Raw genomic sequence first — 26,977 nt, forward strand, 5'->3', positions numbered from 1 at the left:
CCACCCACGGCGGCCGCCATGTCGCGGCCGCCCCCATTGGCTCCCGCTGGCCGCGCCTCTCGGGCCGGCCTCGCCTCGCTGCCATGACGGGAGGGAGGCAGGGAGCCCGCCCCCGGGGCTCGCCTCGTCCCCTGCCGCAGCCATGCCGGCCCTACACGGAGGTTTATCCCCTCCGAAAGCGAGGAGCCGTGCTCTGGTCCGCCCCCCGCCCCGGGAAGGACGGGCACTGTGTGCTCAGCCCCACGCCGTGCCAGGAGGCAGCAGGGATGGCAGCCCCTGCCAGGCTCAGGGGCACTCTGCACACTTTGCTGGGTGCACTCTGCCTGTGCCACCTCGAAGGGAGTGTGCCCCACCACTGCCTAAATCTGGCCTTAAAGTTGAGGCCCGAGTCGCCCTACTGTCAGAAACAGTTACCCTACTGTCCAAAAGCATAGATCCTGCTGGCCACATCAGGTGTTCAGGTTCAATGTGAGCTCCCACTGAAACTGAAACACCTTCGAAGATTGGGGACCTGGAGTTTGCAGCCTCCCCTGAAGAAGCAAAGCCCCCATCCCATGACACTTGGGCCACAGAAAGGACGAGAATGTGTGTCAAAGCCCACAGATCCCAGTTTCCTGACGAGGGCACAAATGAATTCCAAAATGAAGTTCAAAGTCCAAAGCATTTCCTTTTTTTTTTCATTACGGAATAATACCATAGTAAAAATATAATAAATGTATTATAATAAATTATTATTATGTATTATAATAAATTATTATAATACATTATAACAAATAAATATTTTATTGTAATAAAATTAAAGTTAAAATTTATAATTTCATACCATTAAAATACTTTCCTCTTGAATCGTGATAAATAATATGTTTTTGTTGACTTTCCTTGATTTTTGGACAAAAGCTTTCTTAATATTGTGAAAAAAAATGGTGAAATTAGAATGTCAACATAATTCTTTAATAATCTTGACAGCTCTATACTATCTGCTGTTCTGCTGGAATGCTGTGTTACTCATTTTTTCTAATTCTATATAGTTCCTACTCACCTGCGTGTTGCTCTGTAATCATGCTGGATATTCCTAAAAAGAAATAAAAATTGAGATTTAAAATGCCTACTTGTTAGCAAAGGTAGCAAAGCACCCAGAGAGTAGTAGTCAATTGCTCTATGTCCAGGTGGAGACCAGTGATGAGTGGTTTCCCTCAGGGGTCTGTCTTGGGACTAGCACTTCTCAATATCTTCATCAATGACACAGACGATGGGATTGAGTGCACCCTCAGCAAATTTTTAGATGACACCATGCTGAGTGGTGCAGTTGGTACCAAAGAAGGAAGAGAGGCCATCCAAAGGACATGGACAGTCTGGAGAAGTAGGCCAACGTGAACCACATGAGGTTCAACAAGTCCAAGTGCAAGGTGCTGCACCTGGGCCGGGGTGATCCCAGACATGAGCACAGACTGGAAGAACTCACTGAGAGCAGCCCAGCAGAGAAGGACTTAGGGGATCTGGTGGACAAAAAGCCCAACACGAGCCAGTAGCGTATGCCTGCAGCCCAGAAGGCCAACTGCGTCCTGGGCTGCACCAACAGAGAGGTGGGCAGCAGGTGGACGGAGCTGACTGACCTCCTCTACTCTGCCCTCATGAGGCCCCACCTGGAGCTCTAGGTGGCCAGGGCCTCAACCCTGGAGGTGTTCAAGACCAGGTTGGATGGGGCCTTGGCCAACCTGATCTACTGGGTGACCTCCCTGCCCATGGCAGGGGGGTTGGAGTTAGATGATCCTTAAGGTCCCTCCCAACCTGAGCCATTCTATGATTCTTTGGTTATATTACTGTACTCTTAATATAGCTGAAAACCATCTGTAAGTTATGTGTTACTGGCATTCTGAAAACCAAGTTGAAAATTGATACATTTTTTTCCAGAATAAGTGTTTCATAATTACTGATGAAAAATTTCGGTGAAACATTATTTGGCTATCATTTCTTCTAGTTTCCAAGGGGGGAAAAATACAAAAAAATAACATAACTAAAAACATAATCATTTCGCATGTCCACAACCCTCACTAGCACTTCACTAAGTCCAGCCATATTTAGCACAGAGACAGAGATATCAGAAGTATAAATTTCTAAAGCCTTCATGAAGACTAGTCATGAAGACTAGGACAGCAGGTGGAAAACCATGCCAATATCTTCGTGACCTCAGGACCTAAATGCTGCACGTGTGACCCAAGAGCTGCCAGCAGTTAGGAGATGTAGGAGGAGCAAAGCAGGGATAGCTGGGCCACAAGAAGACCAAAGGAAGTAGGAGGGCAGGCTGAAGGAAACCTGGCCTTCCAGTTTGTGGCTCACAGTTTGCTAAGGCTGATGCAGAAAACATTGTTTTATGATTATAGCAAATACCAGTTTTGCTCCTTTGAAGACTAATTTGAAATGGCATGACTTGGCATGTATTACAAAGAACTTTGTTTAGACAAAGCATAACTGAAGCGATGTATACTTTATGGGCTCAACTTTTTACTTTAAAGAAAAAAAAATAAGTTCCCAGAACATAAAACTGATGTATTTTCGGCTTGGGAACCATGGCTTTCAAAACAAGTTCACTATCACACTTATTTGAAAACACCCACTGGTTATTTCAGTATTCCTTGATATACGTAGGTGTGCATTTATACCTGGAGTTGTCATACAAACTACTAGACTTTTAGAGACAAAAGCAGCTATAGTCAGGCAAATTGATATTGCAAAACGAAGCGCTCAGTTAACTCTGGAGGGGTTACTGCAGGAACTAACTGAGAACTAGTCATAGTTGTGATAACAGCAATTACAGGGCCTTTAAGTTCTGCTGGTGAACAAAACAAGAGGTCTGTGGTATTGTAATCTGAACTATTTTATTATCTTCAATGTAGTAATAACAATGCCACATAACTCTGCATTAGTTGTTTTATTAGGTCATGACAACACCCACATGCCCCATTGTTTCCAATGGCCAAATGGACCAGTGAGCCCAAACTGTCAACACATGAATAGAAGAGAGAGATTTGCAAGATGAAAGAGGAATACAGAGAATTAAATTATAAGAAGCATAGATGAAGGGAAGAAAATATAGTTAAAAAAAAAAAAAAAACACGAAAGTTTAATTTTTGCACAAAATAAGAACTTTTAGGCCCAGTACTTGGAGTCTCCAAGAATAAGGAGTAGTGATTCTCCTCCCTCTCCTGAGTTCACATAAGAAGGCCAGAAAATATCTTCAGCCCAGAGGCTGAAGATCAAAACCTTTTTGATGGCTTCATCAAAACCTTTTACCAACAATATGGCGGAAAGCTCTGGACTCCATTAGGGACTGAGAAGTAGAGCTTAAATTAGCAGCAGAAGAGGCCTATATGGAGCCAATATGCACTCACCAGCCTCTTTATTCTTTTTCCAAGTCCAACAGCAGTAGGAGCAGGCATTACTTGTCATCTTGAGCTGCAAAGTTCACTCCTCCATGTTTCTACTCTCTGTTGAGCATGCTCCTCTGCAGCCCCCTGGGAGGAGGTGAAAACCACTATTGGCTGCAGAGAGGAGGTGGGATTACTGCAGGGGAGGAGCAGGGCACTATAAGAGAGTCTTGGAATAAACAACATGGGAGCCTCCAATGCTTGCTGGGACCAGTAGGGGTTGGAATGTGTGGGAGATGGAAACGTGAGTCCCCATGCAGAAAATAAGGGAATCACATGACTCAAAAAATAGAGGGTATCCTAGCCTGGACTTTTGGTGTAGGATGAAAACTGAGGCATAGTTCACCCTCATTAAGTATTAGATTGGTTTAATATGTTACTTGTATGCTTGGATTGTTCGGGTGAACGTTTCTTTTGTAGTTAGCCATGATATGTTGCTGCTATGATACTAATGGTTCAGGAAACATAATAATCTCAAATAATGATTTAGTAACTTTATTCCTATTATGTAGAGGTCTAACTAATGGCTTGCACAGTGTAATTATAATTAGTGATTACTTCAAAATTATACTACAATTAAAACTATAACTTTAATTATTGCTAGTAGTTCATGCAGTTAACTTAGGTGATCATTCACAGTGCAAATGGTCTGATGTGAATATTGCCAGTAGTGCTAGAACTTGATTCTTGAACAAACTGCAGGAATTGGAAGGTTCATTGTAAAAATAAATAAATAAATATGCAAAGGCATAGTTTAGCAAAGCTAGGTAGAGTTGTATCTTTTAATAGTAGAAATACCCATCAGCAAGATAAATGTCTTTTGTAAATGTCTTTTAAGCCCAAACTACAACATATGAATTACTTAACATGGCTTATAATTGACTTGTTTGTTTTGAAATTGAACATAAATTTACTTGCTTTAATAAATAGACTAAATATGAAATTGATGCTTAGGGCAAAATTATAATGAATATCATCCCCCCTTTGGAACTACAGTTGAATAATTCTATTGAAAATTTTCAATATAACCTTTTAAAATATTTTTACCTAATTAATTCTCCATTGAGAACCTAACCCTGAAAGTATTCTGATCCTTGTACTTATTGTTGCAACAAGAGTAGTTCTATAATCTTAATTTTTTTAACTTTCTCTTAATATAATTTATATATATGTATATGCAGCAATTTAGTGATCACAAATATAAAGTTTAAGTCTCCTACAAGAGAGAAAAGATTTGTTTTTTTATGTTTGGAAACCTTTACTGGAAGAACTTCATGTTAAAAAGTGCTACAGAGGTTTTCTTAACAGATCAGGGATAATGAGCTAATGTATAAAGACTCTAACACCTGTACAGTTCATACGCTTGATAAAAGAGGAAAGTAATATGCAACACAACTATTTATGTTGATGAGATAAATGAGCCCGGAGTATCAAGGCTGTAACATAATTCACTCTCCAAAATAGTGAAGTTTGAATTTCCAAGCATAGGAAGAGCTTGATCTGAGGCTTTAATTTTTATTTTTAATTTTGAGCACAATAAATTTAGTTACTATTAAGTTCAGTTACTACTCAACTCTGAAATTGTCAACTAAAGGAAAAAGAAAAGGTTAAACATTAGAAATGCTTTAATTTTAAACTCATTCCATATGTTCTTTCCCTTCAATAATTTTTACAGGTATACTGACAAGATCCATGGAGTTCTGAGAGGAGTGGTTACTGGCAGCTTTACTGTATGTGGCAGTTAAGTTGATGTGTCTCCATATGGTAGTAGAAAACTTCTGAACATTTGGTCAGACCAGAACTCAATGCTAGAATGTTACTCACTTTCCGAAGATTTTAATGGGATAAATACTTTTTCAATTCAGAATGTTCTCAAAAAGAAAAGAAAAACACAGCTTAAGGGCAGATCAGACAAACAGTTAAACTGACAGAGCAAGGGTATGGCACATGCCAACAATGATTACAACATGCAGACGGAGGCCAGTAACCCCTGAACCCAAGTTAGTTGCTGCTGGAACAGTTTGTCTGAGTCGTTACTTGCTGCAAAAGTCGTCAGTGCTGCAAAAAGACAGATCCACCATGTATTTATTGAACTGCAACAAAATTAATTGTTTAAGAGGATGTCTTTGTAGTCTCCTTAACCTGCCATAAAGTTTTCACTGTATGAATGAGACCAGGAACATGATGTCTTGGAAGTCAACTAAACAACAACAAAATTAGATCTGCAGTTTGCTTTAATTGCACACATAGCTAACACAATGCAAGTCAGAGTACAGATCCGGGACAGGAATGAAAATCAGAAGGTGAAAAAAAGAGTTGGATAACTTCATTTAGTGACAGTGCTGATAGCTTAAAATGATCAGCAGTTCACAGCATACAGCGTTGCTTGGGATGTTTGCTATATTTTTGGGGGACAGCTGCACAATCCAGGTCATTCTCAGGACTTAACACAGTAAAGACAATTGTACCACTTGGGTTTTCACCCCAATGTGCAAACTTGTAAGAACATGTCTGATAATCACCTCCCATGAGTAAGGCCCAGTGTTATCACAGAGGATCTTGAGACGGAGGTTTTGTGTTAAATCTTTATGCATTAAGGTTTACTTATACTTCACTAAAAATAAAAAAAGTTACAGCTTTTAGAAGCATAAATGAAGCCTGTTAAGACCCTCACGTTGTGAGATCTTAAGAAGTGCATGGACCAAGGGAGCTAAGAGGCTGGGCCAGGGAGTGCTCATGAGCTCTTGGCCCCAGAGCACACTGTTGAGGTGGGCAATGCACAGCACTAGACCAGGTGCTGGAGTCAACTGTCTCAGCTGTTAACATAGTCCATTACAGTGTTAGTTAAGTAGTGTTCTCCAATACAATTCCGTGTATGGTCTGGGAATAGAGGCCAGGAACATCTTCCAGCAGCTGGTTTAGGAGGGAAAGGAAGTTTGACGTGAACACAGATCCCAGTTGTGTCCTGACACTTTTATTTACAAGTGCCCTGACTCCCTTAGCATGGAGTTCCTTTTCTCCAGTGCCCTAAAGAATTGGGCTAAAAACACCACAATGCATTGAGCACTGGTATGCACAGGTCCCTGAGATGGACAAGTTGGGCAGCAGAGCTAGGGCTTCTGCTACAGCATGTACCTGCTACTCAGTCCGAGTGTGTCTGGGAACAGTCAGAAAATAGAAATAATTAAAAAAACAAAAAACAACAACAAAAAAAACCCAAACACATAGGCTCAATTTTACATGAGGAGTCACAGGCAGAAAAGGGGGGATAGAAGTATATATGTATTTTTTATCCCGAAGTTCATAATTTGTAGTGAGTAATTCAGCTGAATTTTTTTTTTCCACCTGGAGTCTGTTACTCTGGAAAATACTTGTATTTCAGAAATGCCAAGTATAAAGACTCTAATGTCCAAAGGTCTCAAGTCTAAAGTTTCTGTGTGAAAGTAGTTCATGCATGGAACGTGAACGAGTTAATACACGAAGCGATAATGTGTTAATGCTTCTTTATGTTATCTTTGTTTCCCTTGTTGGGAGCTGGAATAGAAAGACCTTTCACTTGTATCCTCTGTGTCTTATCTCTTTTGAAAGGACTTTGAGGCTGAAAGAAGGTGAGCAGCAGAAAGCACAGACATTGTGTAATGCTCATAAACCTTGACCATAAAAAGGGTATCCTGGCTGACCACATGCTGTGTAGTGGCTTTATAGCTGTCTTATGTGTCATCTATAGCTTTCAGTGTCAGGCAGCAGGAGCAGCTTACAACTGGCCTCAGAAAACATTTTGTCTCTCAAAATACTGTAGGCAGGTTCAGAGGTCGCTTGTCTATTCTGTTTCCCATTGAACCCTGAATCATTTCAGTTCATAGAGTGCAATGATTTGTTGTGGGGAAATTAGCTGTCACTCATCAGATTTTTATTTCTAGACACAGCAATGTCCAACAGGTAACAAATCTTACTTCCATTTATGTTACCATTATCCCAGGCAGTCTGTTGAGCCTGCCATCCCTCACACGAATTTTGTGTTCCTCTTCTGGAGGCTGAGGAGAGCACAGGGGAAAACAAAACTTGCTTGTATGTCCATTGTATGACACATCTTTTTATTCCTTAGCACGTATTCCCATCTTGGAACGATGCACAACGTAACTCGGGAAATTAAGTGTATATGTAAGCAGTTGCAGGTAAGAATAAGTCCAAAAAGAAGCAAAAAAAGTGAAATTTCACGTTTAACTATAGCTCAGGGATCGACACTAATCCGCTTTAAAAGTCTGTCCAAAGGAGTTCAAAGCAGTAATTTCCAATCTAAAAGATGAGCAGTTATGCACCTTGAAGGACAGAATTTTATTGCCGTGCAATTTACAGAAAGTGTTAGTTTTTAGCCCTCAGGACGCAACACACAACCTGCTGACCCCCTCCAGCCCCGCCCTCCTCCCGCGCCGCCATTTGCGGTGGGCACCTGCCCTCACAGGGCAGAGACGCCCAGGAGCGGGCAAAGGCTTCAGCGGCGGCTGTGCGCATGCGCCCTGCTCTGGGCCCCTAGCAACGGGGCGCGGCTGCACCCGTCACCAGGGCAACGCGGGCAGGGCCTGGGGCCTAGGGACCGGGAGCGGGATCAGGATTGGGGCCGGGCTGCCCGCAGCAGGAGGTGGGTAATCCTGGCCTGTATCGGGAATAGTGCGGGCAGCAGGAGCAGGGAGGTGATTGTCCCCCTGTACTCGGCTCTGGCGAAGGCCGCACCTCGAGTGCTGTGTTCAGCTTTGGGCCCCTCAGCACAAGAAGGGCATCGAGGCCCTGGAGCGTGTCCAGAGCAGGGCTACGGAGCTGGTGAAGGGCCTGGGGCACAAGGCCTGTGAGGAGCGGCTGAGGGAGCTGGGGGGGTTGGGCTGGGGAAGAGGAGGCTCAGGGGAGACCTCATTGCTCTCTGCAACTGCCTGAAAGGAAGCTGTGGGGAGCTGGGGGTCGGCCTCTTCGCACAGATAATAGGACCAGAGGGAATGGCCTCAAGTTGCACCAGGGGAGGTTCAGGTTAGAAATACGGAGACATTTCTGCTCAGAACAAGCAGTCAGGCACTGGGATGGGTTGCCCAGGGAGGTGGTTGCATCACCATTATATTTAAGATTTATATGTGTCTTATATGCAATGTTTGGCATGTTTAATATTTCACAGAAAAATGATGCAAAATGTGCACCTGGCCCCTGAGGAAGATGAAGATGACCTTTATTCTGGGTACAATGATTATAATCCCACTTTTGACACAGAGGTAAAAATGCTTGCTCTTTCCCATCTTCCCTTTACATAGGATTCATTTTTAAGTACAAACTTGGGTACAGTAATATGCAAGGACACTGCTGCTTTGACATGAAATGTTCTGTATTTAGCAAGAAATATGAAGTTTCACCAGGATCTTTTGGAATAATATTTCTGATAGTTACCTTCAACAACAAAACACTTCTGTAGCAAGTCTAATACACTGTAATGAATATAGACTTCAGAAAATTAGAATTTATTAAATTCTAATAAATTAATAATTATATTTATGTTATGAATTAAATATTATTTATTGAATTCTAATTATCTGAAGTTTATATTCACATTCAGTGTGGTGTGCAGCAGCAAGTTTCCTGATAAAAGAAATAGCTTACCAGTTGTTGGTCTCTTACTGTGCTGCAGCTGAGGGAGATGAGAAATGAGTAGAGTTTCCCACCCTGCAGCTCTCTGTACAACCAGAAGAGCATCTGGAATGACAACGTAATGCTGCAGACCACTTTCTGGAAACTGATGGTGTAGTGGAATTGGAGGGAACAGGGGTGTATTTTGGTCCAAACCCCACAACCCTGCCTAAAGCAGAACTAGTGTTGCCAGACTTCCCTGGCATTCTGCATGAAATCCCTACAGTGAAGTCCATGGGAGTTTCAGCATAACCTCAATGACATGAGATATCCTAATGCATGGGCTTGACAGACGTTCATGTCAGTTAAAATTCAGAAAAACAACTAAGAGCAAGCTTTTGACAGGAAAAAAAAAAAAAAAGTTATATTTCATCACTTAAGTTCTGCATCCTCTGGGTTACATTTTTCAGGAAATAATCAAAATTTCTTAATCTAAAATACCAAAAAAGATAGACCAACTAAAATCATTACTTATTATCAGTAAAACTTATCATTCAGTTATCAAGTGTTTTTGGAAGAATCATTTTTTATCTGTCTGCTTTCAGTAGTCAAAATGGTCTGGGATTGTTGCTTTGAATGTAGAGGTTTAAATAAATTCTACTATTCTTTCTAGGATTTAGAAAATGATATAGGTTTTCAACAGGCAGCAAGAACAAGTCATGGGAGAAGACCCCCTGTAAGTACATATTAAAATATATCATAGAATCACAGAATGGCGTGGGTTGGAAGGGAACTTAAAGATCATCCAGTTCCAACCCTTGCCATGGGCAGGGACACCTCCCACCAGACCAGGTTGCCCAAAGCCCCATCCAGCCTGGCCTTGAGCACCTCCAGGGATGGGGCATCCACAGCTTCTCTGGGCAGCCTGTGCCAGGGCCTCACCACCCTCTGAGGGAAGAATTTCTTCTTTATATCTAACATAAACTTCCCCTCTTCTAGTTTAAAGCCATTCCCCTTGTCCTATCACTGCACCCCCGGCAAAGAGTCCCTCCCCAGCTTTCCTGTAGCCCCCTTTAGGTACTGTAAGGCCTCTGTAAGGTCTTCCTGGAGCCTTCTCTTCTCCAGGCTGAACAACCCCAACTCCTTCAGCCTGTCCTCACAGGAGCAGTGCTCCAGCCCTTGCCCTTCTCATGGCCCTCCTCCAGACCTGATTTAACAGGTCCATGTCTTGTGTTGGGGCCCCAAAGGCAAATGTAGTACTCCAGGTACTTCTACACTAATAGTGCAGAAGTTCTCTAGAGCCCTAGCTCTAATTTTAGCTCCGATACCTAAGCAAAGTTTGTCTCTTACCTTTTTTGTCTACTACTAATATGAAGACATGGATTAAATATCTATAGAAAACTAAAAAATTAGCAGAGTATTAATTCTGTTAAGTTCTGGAGTTAAGCTGGAAGACAGCAAACAAGGAATTTTGGTTGGAAATGTGTATTGATGTTTGATGAAATGAAATAAAGCGTTATTAAAGAACAAAACTAAATACTATGAAAGGACTTTAATATTCTATGCAAACAACTGCTGGCCCTGGCATTATCCTAAGGTTGAGATACATACTAGAAAGTGTAATCTAGAAAACTGTGTGTTGTTCTGATTTTTTTTCCCCTCCATATTCATGTAAATTACATCAATTCTTACTTTCATTTAGCTGTGACATAACCCCTATCAATTTTCAAAACTAAATACAGGTTTGGTACCTGCACTTCTGAGCTATATGTTTTATGACTAAAGAAGAGCTGCAACTATCTGATTAGCGTTACTTATTTGCCAGAGTAATTTGTTTCTACAGATTGTGTAACAATTGAAACATAATTTGTACAAGTTCACTGTGTAAAAATACTAATTAACACACAGTTGTTCATTGCTTTCTTTCTCCCTTGTAGGTGACAGCCAAAATTCCCAGTACATCAGCTTCGAGACCTTTAGGTACTGCATTTGGGGTAGGTTTTTCTTCTTTTGTATATATAACGAAAGTGAGATATTTACCAAAAAAAATGCCAAAAATTAAGTTTATAATTTAATTCCTTGCAAAACGTAAGATCTTTTTGTCTAAGTTTTCCTCTCCAGTCATACGCATTTACTCATTAATTTTCTAAGTGCAGACTGATCTTGGAGTGTGCAACCTATGCTCTTTTGAATTGAGCTAAATCAAGTGATGCACTCTAAAAGTAGATCAAGTGTGCTCCAACCAGTAATGGATCAGTCCACAGGACCACCCTGGAGGTGGAAACTCCCAAAGCACTGTCCAGTCCATAGTACTACCTGTTTCACTCTACAAATCTGCTTCTCCTGCTCCACAATCCTTATTAATGTAAATGCAGCCTTAAGCAGGATAAAAAAACCAATCATGATATGTGATGAATAGTAGGTAAAACAGTAAAACTTAGGGGTAGAAATCAAGAATATTTTCTTATGGCCTGAAGACCTTCTATTTTTGTCTACTTGTATTGCATGTGTAGCAGCCTTTAGTATTTACTAATGTTTCATACATTTACTCCTTTACACTTGTAACAGCAATACTGAAGGACAATATGTGGCATGTCAGCTAATGGAAAAGATAGCCACTGGCACTTTCAAAGCACATCTGTGTTTACTGTAAAATAAATCTGCATGAAAGTATGTTAAAATCTCTCCCCAAAATTCGTAGTTAAGTGCAGAAAAACTCTGCAGTGATAACGATTTTTGGAGGCTATCCAAAACATAATAAAATAGACAAATTACAGTTTGTAATCTTGTACCAGCCATACTCAGAACCTTACTGCACAGTTTTGTGTAAATTACTTGTAATGGATTTTTAAATGCATAATTTTTAATAATTGAAATTAATTTCTGCAGTTTAATGATGGAAAATATTGCTGCCTTAGAAATTTCCATGGAAATTACATCTTTAAAATGCCTGGCAGAAATATCCCAATACATAAAAACAGTATTATAAATTTGTGCTAACTGAAGTGCTCCACATCTTCAAGTCTGCCAGGCACAAGTATATTACACACAAATAATGTGAATGGGACATTTGCTAAGATCTTCTGAGCTTAATAACCTCTTAAAACTAAATTGTAGAAAGATTATGTATAGCCTTTAAAGGCTTCTAATGCCTTGTGAATGCTAGTTTCAAACAAGTTCCTTGTTTTTGTAGTCAAAGGCAACTTTAACTTCATCTATGGGAAGACCAATGACAGGAGCTATACAGGTAAAAGTTTTTAGTATTTATATTTTATATTGTGTCACAGCAGTTATATCTGCTACATGTTTGGGTTTGATACAAATATTTAAGAGTTAATTGAAATAAGAATACAAAAAAATATTTTAAATTTGTACTTTTTTAAAATACTACTGCTATCAGCAAATGTTTTTGTTGAGTATGTTACCTGAGCACATGATTGGAGGAAATATCACTGTAAGTGTTTTTAATGCTTCCTGACATGCAATGAATAAATTTCTTTTAAAATAGGAAGAAAAAAAGAATCAGTTTTTTACGTTTTTCTCATGTATTTGTGCTCTAGAAAGAATTTACTTCAACACATCAATGACTTTCCACACCACCATTGACTTAGCATTAAATATATATCAATGTGCATCCACTTTGTATCAGCCCAGGTGGGAAAGAGGAATTATCAGAGAGCATTAGGAATGGGGCTGCTCCCTAAGGGAGGGCAAGCCAAGCCAAACCAGGAGCCCAGGAAGAAATCACATGGACAGCAGTGCAGGGGGCCTCACCAATCCAAACAGAACCACAGTACCTGAGCAAGCCAAGTAGGTTCCACATAGAAATGGTGGCCACATCCAAACAAAAGTCCAGAAAATAAGGCAATATAATGAAGGTGGAGCAGGTTCAAGGTCAAGCCAAAAATTTGATGCATAAGCCAAATAAGCATAAATCAAATCAAACATTCTGATTACCAGCAAAGTCTAAAAATCATATAAAATTAGTAACAAAAAGAAAAAAAACTGATTTCTGAAACGGTGTGACAGTAAGCTAGAGCACATTACAGATCTCAAGACCAACAATTCTTAACATTTTTCTAAAAATAAAAATGTTTGAAATTCAGTATTGTGAATACATGTACGATTTCCAGTGCACATTTGTATCAGTTATAGTTTCCATGTAGTGTTTGTTCCTCTTCTTTGTGGACAGTTATAATGTACAGTATTTGAGAAATACACAGGTCAATAAAAACAGTTTTAAAATACTCAATTTATGAGGTGGTAACAATTGTTTGTTGTATTTAAAGGTTTTGTAATATGTAACTGATTCACATACTGTCCACGATCTGCTTTTTTAGGAATGCTCATTTAATATTTCTTTGTTTTTAAGGATGGGGTTTCTCGACCCATGACAGCAGTGCATGCTGCAGGTTACACTAAGGCAGCTATGAGAGGTATGGTTTGTAGAAATTGCTATCTGCCAGATGAAGATGTTATTTTACAAATTTCAGTACTGTGTTAATTTTGCAGGTTCTTTATTTGATCCTCTTGGCCAAGCAAGAGGTCCTGCTCCACCTTTGGAAATGAAAAATCCAGACAGGTTTGTTCTAAATTTCAAAGTATTAACAGCAACAAAAAACAACTGATAGTAGAGCTTAGAAACATCCAGGCAATTAAAAATCATTGAGGGGCCAAACTCTTAACTTTGTGTGGTGCCACAAACATTTATATACATGATTAGCTGACTCCACGGACTAATTGCACTAACTTTAGGGACAGTCTGATTTGAGAGATTTCTGGGTCTGACTGGAGCCTAGCAGCCTGGATATAGCAACAGCTACACAAATACTCTTAAGACTGAACAAGGTTGTGGAAATTATTTGGAAATTTCACTAGTTCATCTGCTTGTTCTGTCGTTTCACCTCAACAAATTTGCATGTCTGTCTTGTTCTCATAAGAGGATTTATGTTCTCTGAGGTCTTTGTGTGTAGGAATGTGATACCTTTGGAGGATTCTCTCTGGCATAGTTTCACATTATATTTTCTTTGATGGGAAAACTGGTTAGTTGTGACCTGATATATCACTGTGTTGTTTTATTGAGAGTATCCTGCATAAAAACCCTGCATAAAAACTTAGCATTTGCCATTACATTACTGGTGGTAATCAATCCTTTTATTGTTTTGTTTTGTTTAGTTCAGAAGAGAAGATTAGGCAGTTAGAAAAAAAAGTGAATGAACTGGTTGAAGAAAGTTGCATTGCCAACAGCTGTGGAGACTTGAAATTGGTATTTTTTCTGGATTTCATTTCTCTTTTGGTATTATTTGAAGCACAATTTGCATAACTAGATGTTTCAGATTAATTTGGGGTTCAAACGCTTCAAATTTTATTAAGATCATCTTAATTCTAATTTTATGACTCTTCCGATACAGTGATGGCTTGTGTTGCCCCCCAGTAAAGATAGGACTTCTATTGCTGTGTATTTATTTATTAGAATTTCAGTGTTATAAAGACTCCCTCCCCCATATCTCCACTGGTCTCTTCAAGTAGGTCTAATCTATTAATCATAACTGGCACAGATAAGTCCAGTTCAACATATGGACTCTATGGAAATGGCAGAACTTTCTTCCAAATCATGCATGTAAAATGGCATCTTTGCAACAATTGATCCCTAGGTGTGTAGAGATCTTTTATGAGTGGCCTTCTATTTTCTTGGTATTACTCAGGCCTTTTGGATAATGTCATTTTCATCCAGGACTGATCCTTAGCACCAGGGGCAATTGCATGTAAGCCTACTCCATGGTAGCCTTTGCTGTCAGGGATTGTTTAGTGCTATAGCATATGGAAGATTCTTACTATATTGCTTTTGTTGGGCCATAAGGAATTAGCAGCAAGGTGAGCAGCAAGCATCTTCTTTTCAGTTTTTCAGACAAGGGGACCTTCCAAGCTAAGCACACCCCGAACTGCAAACACTATTACCCTTCACAGGACAGTGGCAATAAAGCACATCAACCCTGGTTGGGTTCCTGTGTATCAAAATAACTTCCAACTGTTACTTCTTAAGACAAGGCTTATATTTTTTTTCCATATCCTTTGGTTTGGATGACTCTAGCTCCTAAACTACTGGGGTACTGGGAGACCTTACTAACTAGTTCCCTAAGCAGCCTGAAGCCTGTTCTCACCATATCCAGGGTTGAAGTTTTGGTGACAGTTTTCCTTCTATCACTAAAGATTTTAAACTCGACTAGTTCATGGTCACCATGGCCGAGATGGCCATCAGTCAGCACTTCACTCACAAGACCCTCTGATTACAAGCAACAAATCTAGGATCCTAGTTAGCTCCCTTAGCTCCTGTACCATGAAGGTATTTTAGGAATCTCCTGGACCTGATGTATCAGCTGTGTGATATTCCCAGTTAATATCTGGCAAGTTGAAGTCACACAAAAGCACAAGGCGGCTGATCTAGAAGCTATCTCTTAGTTACTTCAAGACTAATTTGTCAGTGTCATCATCCTGGCTGGGTGGTCTGTAGTAGACTCCCATGACATCTTCTTTATTTGCTTGTCCCTTAATCCTTACCCAGAGGCTCTCAGCTGTGTCACTGCCAGCTGGGAGCTCCATGCTGTCCAACCCCTCCACTACATGCAGCACCAAGACCCTCCCTTGCCTGTTCTGCCTGTCGCTTCTGCAGAGCCTGTGTCCATCCTAACACACCAGTCGCTTTTCAAGCACTTTGTGTGGTCTGTGCATCTGAAGAAAGCGTACACAAGTATATTATTTTCATTCTTGTTTTGAATGTATTTTTGTGGTCTTGGATTAGTAAGATTCAAGGCATCACTAAATTTTGGTCATTTATTTAAGGCTCTGGAAAAAGCAAAAGAAGCTGGAAGAAAGGAGAGAGTATTGGTGAGACAACGTGAACAAATTTCTACTCCAGACAACATCAACTTAGATCTCACTTACTCAGTAAGTGCTTAGAAATCTTCAATGACTGAAGCATGTTGGCAGCTAACCTACTAATGACGTTTCAGTGTTTGCTAAGTGAGTTTATTCTGATCATAGAATCATTTAGGGTTGAAAAGACCTTCAAGGTCATCAAGTCATAAACCTGACCTACCAAGTCCCATCACTAAACCATGTCCCTTATTACCACGTCCACACATCTCTTAATTACCTCCAGGGGTGAGGGGACGGGGACTGCACCACTTCCCTGCGTGTTCAGATAAGATACAGTATAAATTTAAAAAGAAAAAAAAAGTTTATAAAATGAATGATTTCGTAAAGTTAAAAACTTAACGTTGGATTGCAAAGATCCATGTACATTATCAAATCTATTCCCTTGCAAGTCTATTGCCTCTTGAGTACCACAGGAATCACATAGTCAACATTAATTGAAGAATTGCACCCATGAACATTAATTACAGCTACCTACTCACGTAAAAAACATGCATATTAAAATATCAAAATATAACAAATGTAAACCCCATACTTCAAAAATAAAAAGTCTACAAAATATAATGAAGAAAACAGGAGAGATCAGACAGACACTGCCTTTATCTTGAACCATAAAGAGTCAGGGAATATATTATATGAAAAAGGATATATTAATATCCTGACTTTTAAAGCAGGTATCTAGATTTACTTTCTGGTTTTCAAATTATTATTATTTTTTAAAGGTTACAACATAAATAAAAATACTCAGGAGAAATTTAAGGTTATACTCCAGGTATGCTGTAGAGAAAATGATAAACAATGAATACATCAAGTTAGGCAGACTCAGTCGTTAATTTTACAGTGAAGTTCAGAGTAAAGCTGGGGAGAAAAATGTTAAAGTATCTTACCAGACACCAACAGAACTTCTGTTTTGAAACAACAGTTCAGAAAATTCTCTCTCTGTAAACTGAGGGACCACTGATAGTAGGACGGTTTTCCACATGTTGTTAGTCATAAATTACAGAGTTTCTGAGTATTGTCTTAAACAAATGCTTCTAATAACCTTGAATTATAACATTGTCTTTACGTAACATGATTTTTGTTGGTAATTAAGTAAAAAAATATAAACTAATTAGAAGAATATAAAAGAATATAAATATATTAATATATAATATAAATATTAATATAATATATAATATATATTAATGTATAATATAAATATATATATAAATATAAAAGAATTATGAAGAGATTTGGAACTCTGTCAATGTACAAGAACAAAGAATCATCAAAGATGGGAGTGAAATCAATACTTTGTAGGTAAAATTAATCTGAAACTGTCTGCTTTGAACTCAGATTTATTACTGTTGAGAGAATAACTTTATTTTCTTGTACCTATAATTCCATTTTTTGATAGGTTCTTTTCAATCTGGCTAGTCAGTATGCTGCTAATGAAATGTATGCTGAAGCACTGAATACTTACCAAGTTATAGTGAAGAATAAGATGTTCAGCAATGGAGGTAGGTTACATTCCAAAATGAATTAAAATTGGTAGCCAAGCATTCTAAATCAGGACTTCATCTGCCTGGTGTTGACTCACAGAGATCTCAGTTCTCATATCTGCCAGGGTGAGTGGCAGATACACACTGTCTGACCTGCTCTAATTTAGTGTGGTTGTGCTCATGAAATCTTTTCTAAGCTAAGCATAAAGTCAAATACATGATTTTCTCATGGAACACGCTACATTGTCTGCTCTATTTTTTTCTCTTTTGACTCAACTTGCCCTTCTAAAATCTTCCTTCAGTGTTTTTGCACATCTTTGAGACTCCTACAGACTCCACTCTCTTTTTCTCAGAGATACTTATTTACAGCTGCCTTCTTGGAGAGCACTATAAAAAATACTACCTCATTCCTCTATTCACAATCAAAATCAGATATACATCTTAGGTTGATAGCTCTTTTTTAGGCTTCACTATTACTTTAACTCCTGGGTGAAAGTTACCAGGAGGCTGTTCCTTGCAGGGTTTCTTTAAAGGAATACTGGTACCCTATAATGAAGACAAATTTATTAGAAAGTTGTTCTGCTCTCCCTTTGAAACAATTTTAAAAAATGCTCTAACTATGCTTTAAATGACTGTAACTCATTCACTTCTTATGATAGGTAGACTGAAGGTCAATATGGGAAATATATATTTAAAACAACGGAACTATTCCAAAGCTATCAAATTCTACCGTATGGCTCTAGACCAGATTCCTAGTGTCCACAAAGAGATGAGGTGAGTTTATGCTACTAGGGTTCTGAAACGCAAGTTTTAAGTACAATGTCATAGTTTAAAATGTAATCTAATTCTGATTTCTTTATTTAGGATTAATATAATGCAAAATATTGGAGTTGCATTTATTAAAACTGGCCAATACATTGATGCCATTTCTTCCTTTGAACATATAATGAGCATGTCCCCAAATCTGAAGGCAGGCTTCAACTTGATCCTATGTTATTTTGCTATTGGGGACAGTGAACAAATGAAAAAATCGTTCCAAAAACTGATTGCAGTTCCCTTGGAAGTGGATTATGATGACAAATACATTTCAACAAATGTAAGTTTGAACAAAATAAGCTATGTTTTCATATGATAATTCAGGAGAAAGGGGAAGAGATATTGAATGCTTTGATGATAGTGAATATGTAAATTGATGAGTATTTACATATCTAAAATAACGTTTTTAGTAGAATGAATTAAGTGTGACAGTACTGCTCAGAAATGTAAAATACGTTGAGAATATTCAAATCTTTTTTTTTATTTTTTTTTTCAGAAGATAGGGTTTACATAATATCCATACCACACAGTTGTCTCCTTAAAGATTTTGTTGAAATTCAGCTGGCTGACTTACTTAGCTCATTCATTGCTTTGCCTCCTTTAGTTACCTAACATTATAGTAAATGATTTATAAGCTAAAATAAAAGGAGCAAAGGAATGAGTGAATTAATGCAAGTAATCTCAAATGAATGTTAATAAAACTTGTAATATGGTAGCGTATTTTATAGAAGGAAGACTTTAGTGAAGTTTATAGATGTTTAATTTAGCTTAGAATTTGTTGGAATCTGGACTTCCTCATGACCACATGGCTGAACTCTGAAACAAGATGAAAGTAGTTGTAATGTCAAACTTCAGATTTTGTACTTAGATTTAAAACTACTTTAAATTGAAGTCAGGTTTTCAAAATGTGAAAAGTAAATAACTGACATTGTAGTCTATGTAATCTGTTTATGTTTACGGTCAAATTGCCTATAAAATGAGTAAAATGCATATATACATACATGCATAATTGCTTACAGTTGTTTTGTCCCCATTCAGGATGATCCACATACCAATCTACTGATTGAAGCCATTAAAAATGACAGTTTAAGACAAATAGAACGAGAAAGGTAATAGTGAAGTCTGTTCTTTCTTGCCTCTAATGCCATGGATTTTAGTTCCTGAAAGTATTAACAATCTTGTTGTGTGTCCACAGCTATTGATATAAAAGTGTCCTCATAATGTTTAAGAAATAACTTGTTTGGAAGAACCAATTGGATCACTGAGTTTAGTGGCCTACAGTAAAAAAAATATGTATATAAAATAGGGGTTTATAAATAAAACATCTATCTCACGTGTTATGGTTTACATGGCTTAAATTTGCAGCTTTTATGTTGTTTTGCTTTAAAAATACAACTACAGTGTGCAGTGAAAGGAAGACAAGAAAAACAGACCACTGTGAAGATAAAGGGCAGTGGCATTAGCAGGGGACTGGTTAGATGGAGTTCTTAGATTGTCCCTTGAGTGCAGGAAAAGGCAAGAACATGGTTTGGTTATTTTTTGCATGGTTTTGAAATAGTGACATGTTTGTGGTTTTTTTTTTGTGTGTTTTTTCTTTTTCCTTAGGAAATCCATGGCAGAGGAATACATCATGACAGCTGCTAAACTGATTGCACCAGTTATTGAAACATCTTTTGCTGTTGGCTATGACTGGTAAGAGTGAAGCAGGCCTTCATTTTGTCTAACATGTGTGTCAGTTTCTGGTGCTGGTTATTAGACCGGGTTCACAGACTTAAAGAGTCTGGAAAATACAATTTGTTGCACATCTCAAGCACAGGGTGCAGGCTGTTTTCAGTTTGCCTCCATAATCCACTGGAGGAAAAAAAAAAAAAAAAAAAAGAATTTCATTGCATTACTGAAACTCAACTGTTAATTATATCTTTCATACTGTTGTGTATTAGCACAAAGAGAGTTTTGTAAAATTCAATTACATTTGAAAATTAAATTTAATTACATTTGAAAAATAATTTGACAATTCAAGAACTTATTAAAATAAGTCTTGACCTTCAAACGCTGTACAGAAGACAATCACAATTCCTTATGGTAAGGTAGCAGATAGCATAATGAAGGCTTGGGGTGCTGAAGAAGTTCTCACTATTCCACAAAGTCATTATACAAAACACTGAAATCTAAATCTTACTAGAAACGTTTAGTTGTGTTTAATTTTTAAACTTAATGTTTATAAATAAAGGGGTCCCTGCCTGTGGCAGAGGGGTTGGAATTGGATGATCTGTAAGGTCTCTTCCAACCTAAAGCATTCTGTGATTCGAAATGTAAACTTAATCTACTGTTTCTTTAACATATATAGAAGCACATACAGTGATGGGCTGGTGATACAGCTTAGTGTTCTGGATTTTATATCCAGTTTATTTTTCGATTTATGGTTTACAGAATACTCTTTTAAAAAGACACTTTCTATAATGACAGCATAAAAATTATTAGTATAACTTGTTGAGCTATATTGTTAACTTTTAAAATTTTCTATTATAAGGACCTATTTTGATATTTTAAGTATTTTTATAACCTGATTGGAAGGTAATGTACACAAATGAATCTGCAACCACAGCATTACTAACAGATATGTTCAATGTTAGATTTTCTTAATGTTTGAAAAAATAGGGTAGGGAAGTTTGATACGAAAAAGGAACTTTCCTGCCTTTACTTTTTTTTTTTTTTTTTTTTTTTTTTTTTCCAATTAGGTATATTTCCAAAATTTGAAGGTCCTGTGATTGTAATTTATTAATGAAGCAATTTATAGGAGTATGAAATAATCTCTCATGTTGAGGACATGTTTAGTCTGCCACAGCCCACAAGGTGGTGTTTGATGATTTAATAATCAGTATAATCCAATCATTTCCCTGCTTTTCCCATTCTGACTTATCAGAACAATATGTCTTGTGAAAATAATTTTGTTGCTTTATAAATTCTTAGCAGATGCTGAGTAAATCTGATTTGTTTGTTCCATATCTTGTTTTTTCTTCATGAAAACCAAGTAAGTTTCCTTTATTTCACAGTTTGTCAGATACTCAGTTTCCTTGGCGCTATCCACAAAATACTTTTAATGAAGTAAAACATTCTCTTTCATATCTGTTAATTAAACAACTAAATGGTGAGACGTGGGATTGTTTTGCATATATCAGGACAGATTTACTCTTTACTCTCCTAGGCTGAAGTATTCAAGCCCAACAAGAAGTTGTAAATGTTAGTTTAACGCGCATTTTGAGTACTACAGTTTGCCATGAGTATTCTGAATATTAAATGTGATTTTAATCAGATTATTTTTGTAAAGAAAATTAAAGTGGGGACAAATATTCTTTCTATGTCATAACTTCTCACTGAGAGTTCTTGAAGTGTGACATAATCTTGGGACTATTCTGTCATCATAAGGAACAGATGGATAGCTCTCTTTGTATTTTATGGTTAGAAGTAACAGTTGAAAACTGTTCTGGGGCCTTCATTCTGTTTTCCCCTCACTTTGCAGAAGACCCTAAGCCAAAAGGAACTGGGGGATGAGCAGAAAAAAGTTTATGATGATGACTTTATTATTACGTAGCTCAGGAACACAGTCTACCATCTGTTCACAAAGCTGCCTTATGGGTTTGGTAATATATGCAACAGGAGATCAGGTCTGAAAAATGAGCTGAGAGAACCTGTCCAAAGAAGGAGTTTCCCCAAAAACAATAGTGTGAAGTGAGTATAAGTAAGGCTTTATAAAAAGGCTGAGTGTTACTTTAGGAGTTATTTCTATGTTTTTATTTTGCATATTGTCCCTATTTTCCTCAGTATTTCTGTGAAAATACTAACAGATATATTAATTAAAGATAACATACACAAAATATGTGAGTATTTTCACAGAACGTGTGTTAGTGCAGGTCAAATATGCGTCCTGAGCTCTGTGCTATTTTGCTGTAATAATTCCGACATTAAAAAAAAAAAAATCTAAAAACAGAACGGAACCAAGATTCCATTTCAAAGAATGGAATCCAAAACCAAGCACTGAGTAATTTATCCAGCATCTGTTTGGGTCAATATTTGACATCAGTATTGCAAAGTTCACTCGGTGATGGAAAATAACATATTTTTTTTTCAGTCAGTGGCCTAAATATAATGAGAACACAGTTATTGAGGTTGATTATGGGAACAAAATGTGTTCATAAATATTTTTAATCAACGTGCTGTTTGCCTTTGTAAAGAAGGAATAGCTAAGGACATTTGGAAAGTGAATTGGCAGCAAAAGTATATATCAAAGTGGCATTTGCACAGATGCATTTTGTTTTTCAGATTTCTTTCTCTTGCAGGTGTGTTGAAGTAGTGAAAGCTTCCCACTATGTAGAGCTAGCCAATGACCTGGAAATAAATAAAGCCACTACTTATTTGAGGCAACAGGATTTTAACCAGGTATAGCAACTTTTAACATTTTTTTTTTAATATATTTTTTTTAATATTGTATTGTCAAAGACATTTTGCATAACCACTGCATGTTTTTCAGCAAGGATAAGAATGATCTGTGCAAGCCCAATAATTATATTGAATCTGCTCAGTAGAATAACTTTATAAAAACACATTGCCAAGAGATGAGTTTCATGTAAATGAAATTTCTGCCATAGAAGTTACAGTGAATGGAGTTCATTTCAAAATTAAGACACCTACATTTTGTTACCTTCACTGGGTGTCCAATCTCACATTATAGTTAAAGGAAATTTAACTATAATGTAGTTATATACATTACGCTCTCTATAGGTACCTCAAGGGAGGCTGTAGCGAGGTGGGGGTTGGCCTGTTCTCCCACGTGCCTGGTGACAGGACGAGGGGGAATGGGCTTAAGTTGAGCCAGGGGAGTTTTAGGTTAGATGTTAGGAAGAATTTCTTCACTGAAAGGGTTGTTAGACATTGGAACAGGCTGCCCAGGGAAGTGGTGGAGTCACCATCCCTGGAAGTCTTCAAAAGACGTTTAGATGTAGAGCTTAGGGATATGGTTTAGTGGAGGGCTGTTAGCGTTAGGTTGGAGGTTGGACTCGATGACCTTGAGGTCTCTTCCAACCTAGAAATTCTGTGATTCTGTGATTCTGTGAAATGTAGTCAGTATAGCGAATTGGAGCCTAAAGAGCAGTTTGCTAATCAGCCAGGAGGTTATTTTCATTAGTATGATCTGAATCTTTCGCTGTTTGGTTGACTTTAATACCAAAATATTTGCAGATGCATTTCATATGTTTCATTACTGTTGATGTTATGCTTTTCTCAGTTCTACCTGTGCATCACAGAATTACCTAAAATGTTATAATGTCACCTTGAACTTCGGCCAGCCTTCCTATCCTGCTGTTGAAAAACAAAATGGAATTAAATTAAGCGTCTGCTTGGGAGTTTGGAAAGTTCTACATCTCTCATAAAAGATTTTCTGCCTAGAGATCATAAAGAACTAGTATGAATCACTATTACTGAAAAGATACTATAAAGGTTTAAGCTACAGTATACAATAGCAAGTGAGGAAGGTCATAGAAAAGACACAGTATCAGTGCTTTCAAGTAAAATCATAGGTCATTGCTCAAAATTTAACTGGCAGAAGTTCAGATGATGAAGGTAACAAAATAATTGTGATTTTAGCGTGTATCGTAGATATTGTTACACGCGTCCTATTCATTGCTTTGTTCGATTTTTGTGAAGTAACTTTTGGCCATGTAAGTAGAAATTATGTGTATGTCTTTATGTAGGTAAGGTCCCTTTCTATAGCTCACCATCCAGTAGGTAGTAGAGACAAATCTTTGCCAATGAATTTCATGTTGAATCACTCTCATAGTAGAAATTATCCCTAATCTCTTGTTAATATGCACAGCAGGCTATTAGCTATAGCTTTCCTTTTATACACATATAAATTGCCAATGAAGGTGTATAAATTAATACTGCAATTCACCAGGTGTTTTTGTTATTGTCTAAGTTCATGTGCCTTACATTGTTTTATTTTATGTCAAGTGCATTTTTTGCTCTTAATGAAATTTTTAATAGGCTTCAGTATAATTTTTAATACCAGGTTTTCATCACACGAAAAAAAGGTTCATTTTGAAATGACAGCAGCTGGAAAACAACTTTATCTGAACAACAAGAAATCTGAAAGGATTTGCTCAATTTCCTTCTAACATGCGCTGTTCAGTACACTCAATGATAGGAATGTTGAATCAATGAGAAGGAATGTAGCATGTACAAGTGGCAAGAAATATAGAGAGATGGTATACAGCAAAATTATAGCAGAGGCTGAATACCTCTGTACTCTAAGGGCCTTCACCTTCCCATAGCTTGGAAGGATGCACACAGGGCTACATGCTTAACTTAAGCCCACCTTCCTTTCTCTGTATTTAAGCTTTTCGGGATTCCTGAGCTGCTCCTGTCCACCCTGTCCTCTTTTCCTTCCCTGTAGATATAGCAAGAAAGCTATCCTTTTATTATACTGCATGTCTAACAGATAACTTTTCTTATATAAAACAAACAAACAAACAAAAAAAACTATGAGAGTTTGGAAAATTTTGACATTAGCTTTTTTGATTATTTTTGGAGAGTGAGAGATATGCAGGAGGTAGAGAGTAATATGATCTCAAGAATTCACTGTTTTGATGGTATTTTATTCACAATCTCCAGTTAGTATCCAATATAGGGTATAAAAATTGCTCTTCAGAGATAAAAGGAGATACAGAGTTTGTTGATGATGTTCCTGTGGAGTACTTCAGTGCAGGGAGAGGGAAGGGCATTGGAGGTTTGGAGTAAATGGGGAAGGTGCACTTTTGGCTAGATTGTGTGGTAGAAGACCTATAACCTGCACTGGAACTACCTGATAGTAGAGTGGAACTACAGAATGGTAATTGCATGAAGTCTTTTTTTTCTAATATAACTGCAGCTGCCAGTTACATTCATCCAGTCTGTCTTTTGTTCATATACTTACTAACTCACCACCTGGTCAACACACCTTTGGCTGAAGAACAGGAATGGAAGCTTCTTTAAATATTTAGTTTCAGGCTGAAGGTTTTATTAAGTTTCCAAAAAAAATGAAATGGATTTCTGCTGTAACTCTAATGGGTTTAATGTGCTCATTATAATTAATACTATTTTAAAATAGCCTGAACAAAAAAATAAAATAAATGTAGGCTGGAGATTCCCACAGTATATCTAGACTATTTTATTATTGAAAGGGTTTGTGTACTGGATTTTTAATATGCTTTCTTAATTTCAAATAAGAACTTTGAAAATTAATTTTAAAATAAAAGCCTGTAAGTTAGTTATGCAGCTCCTTAATGTCTCTAGCACACCCTGCTTCAGTCAGGCAAGCTGTTTTCTAACTTCTTTAAGCAAGTAATTTAGGTACAATGGAATCATGTTATAAAGAATAATTTGGGCAATCTGTTTTATGATTGTTGAATCTAAGTAAACATTATTGGTGGGATTAAAAAGTTACAAAATTATTTAGAAATTTCATTTAGCTGATGATAAAAAGAGAGCACTTCCACTCTGCAAGGACAAAAGGAGTTTTGCTATTGGTTTTCATCCTAAGGCTCCTAATTGCTGAAATGGTTTAAGAGACCTGCAGCATGGTTACCAGTAAGTGAATAGAGTGCAGAGTCATATGAACTTTTCATTATAAATGAAAAATAGATTTCTTCCACTATAGTCTTTACAGTCAAAAGTGCCATTTAGCAGTAATAGCAAAGGTAAACATATCAGATACGATGGGAAATGGCTTTTCAGAAAGTGATTTTCAACTATATAACTCTCACATTCACTTAAAAAGATTCCATTGTAAGAAATGCATGGCTTTTACTCAAAGAAGCAAGTTTATGCTTAGGAGTAGGGTATCTCAGAAACAGTGTCATATCAGTAAATACTTCGGACCATTCCCTTTTTGCAGAAAGTCACGCATATAAATACAAAAGATTGAAATTGTCATAGCTGAAGTCTCACATATCAGATAACACAAACTATACAGTCAAATTTTTGAAATGCTTTCTTTGGTTGAAATTGCTTTCTTTCTTCTGAAAGTTTTATATTGTTAGGAAAATATCATGATCTTCAGTAGGCAATAGTTTTGGGGTTGAATGGAGTTGACTAAATCCATTAACTACAACTAGCTCTATATACTTTGTCACTTTACACATCATTAGGACTGTTGTGTATTTCATGTGAAGTAACTAAAACCAGTATGGATGACAGTCAATTAACACTGGTTTTCTTCTGGTTTGTTTTGGCATGCCACATATGGTGTGATGCATTCATTTTGATATATAAACAGTGGCTTATAGGTTTCATGTAAAGGAAGAAGGAAACTTGAGTTGCTAATGTTGGCGGCTAAATTGAAGTTGCCACATCTGTGTTATAATAGGCAACAGAACTGGGCCCACTGTAATATTCTAAGTTTGTGTAATTAATATAAATATTTACTGTAAAGAAAACAGATTTTTTTAATAGTTTAGTCTGCAGTTACAAATGTTATTATATAGTCATTGAAAAAAAGTTGCATAAATATTAAAGTTTCTTTGGTAGTTTACATGTATTACATTTACTTTTTGTTTACTTTTGTCCATGAACTTCTTCATTTCAAAGTTTGATTTTTTTTTTTGTAAAATAGTTCTTTATCTTCTGTCCTCAGTCTTCACATAATTGAGTAATTCCTAAACTTAGACAGCTGTTTTCTTCATATTT

The 26,977-nt window shown here is 37.5% G+C and overlaps 1 protein-coding gene across 3 annotated transcripts in view; it reads left to right on the plus strand.

Annotated features, from left to right (window-relative positions):
* Positions 1–8,590: 8,590 nt before the first annotated feature.
* The window catches only part of IFT88 (intraflagellar transport 88), a gene marked incomplete at both ends in the record, with an annotated part of 45,108 nt that continues 26,721 nt past the window's right edge, over positions 8,591–26,977 (plus strand). The window contains 14 exons of one of the 3 annotated variants that reach the window (XM_084282399.1): positions 8,591–8,680; positions 9,703–9,765; positions 10,967–11,023; positions 12,223–12,276; positions 13,402–13,465; positions 13,542–13,611; positions 14,205–14,295; positions 15,870–15,974; positions 17,359–17,465; positions 18,107–18,217; positions 18,308–18,539; positions 19,298–19,368; positions 19,865–19,951; positions 22,597–22,696. In XM_084282399.1, coding sequence (XP_084138525.1) covers positions 8,591–8,680; positions 9,703–9,765; positions 10,967–11,023; positions 12,223–12,276; positions 13,402–13,465; positions 13,542–13,611; positions 14,205–14,295; positions 15,870–15,974; positions 17,359–17,465; positions 18,107–18,217; positions 18,308–18,539; positions 19,298–19,368; positions 19,865–19,951; positions 22,597–22,696 — 1,302 coding nt within the window. The remainder of the gene's footprint in view (positions 8,681–9,702; positions 9,766–10,966; positions 11,024–12,222; positions 12,277–13,401; positions 13,466–13,541; positions 13,612–14,204; positions 14,296–15,869; positions 15,975–17,358; positions 17,466–18,106; positions 18,218–18,307; positions 18,540–19,297; positions 19,369–19,864; positions 19,952–22,596; positions 22,697–26,977) is intronic. The other 2 variants (XM_084282400.1, XM_084282401.1) reach the window with 2 other exon arrangements.

The sequence above is a fragment of the Netta rufina genome (assembly GCF_964035555.1).
Source record: "Netta rufina genome assembly, chromosome: 1".
Classification (NCBI taxonomy): domain Eukaryota; kingdom Metazoa; phylum Chordata; class Aves; order Anseriformes; family Anatidae; genus Netta; species Netta rufina.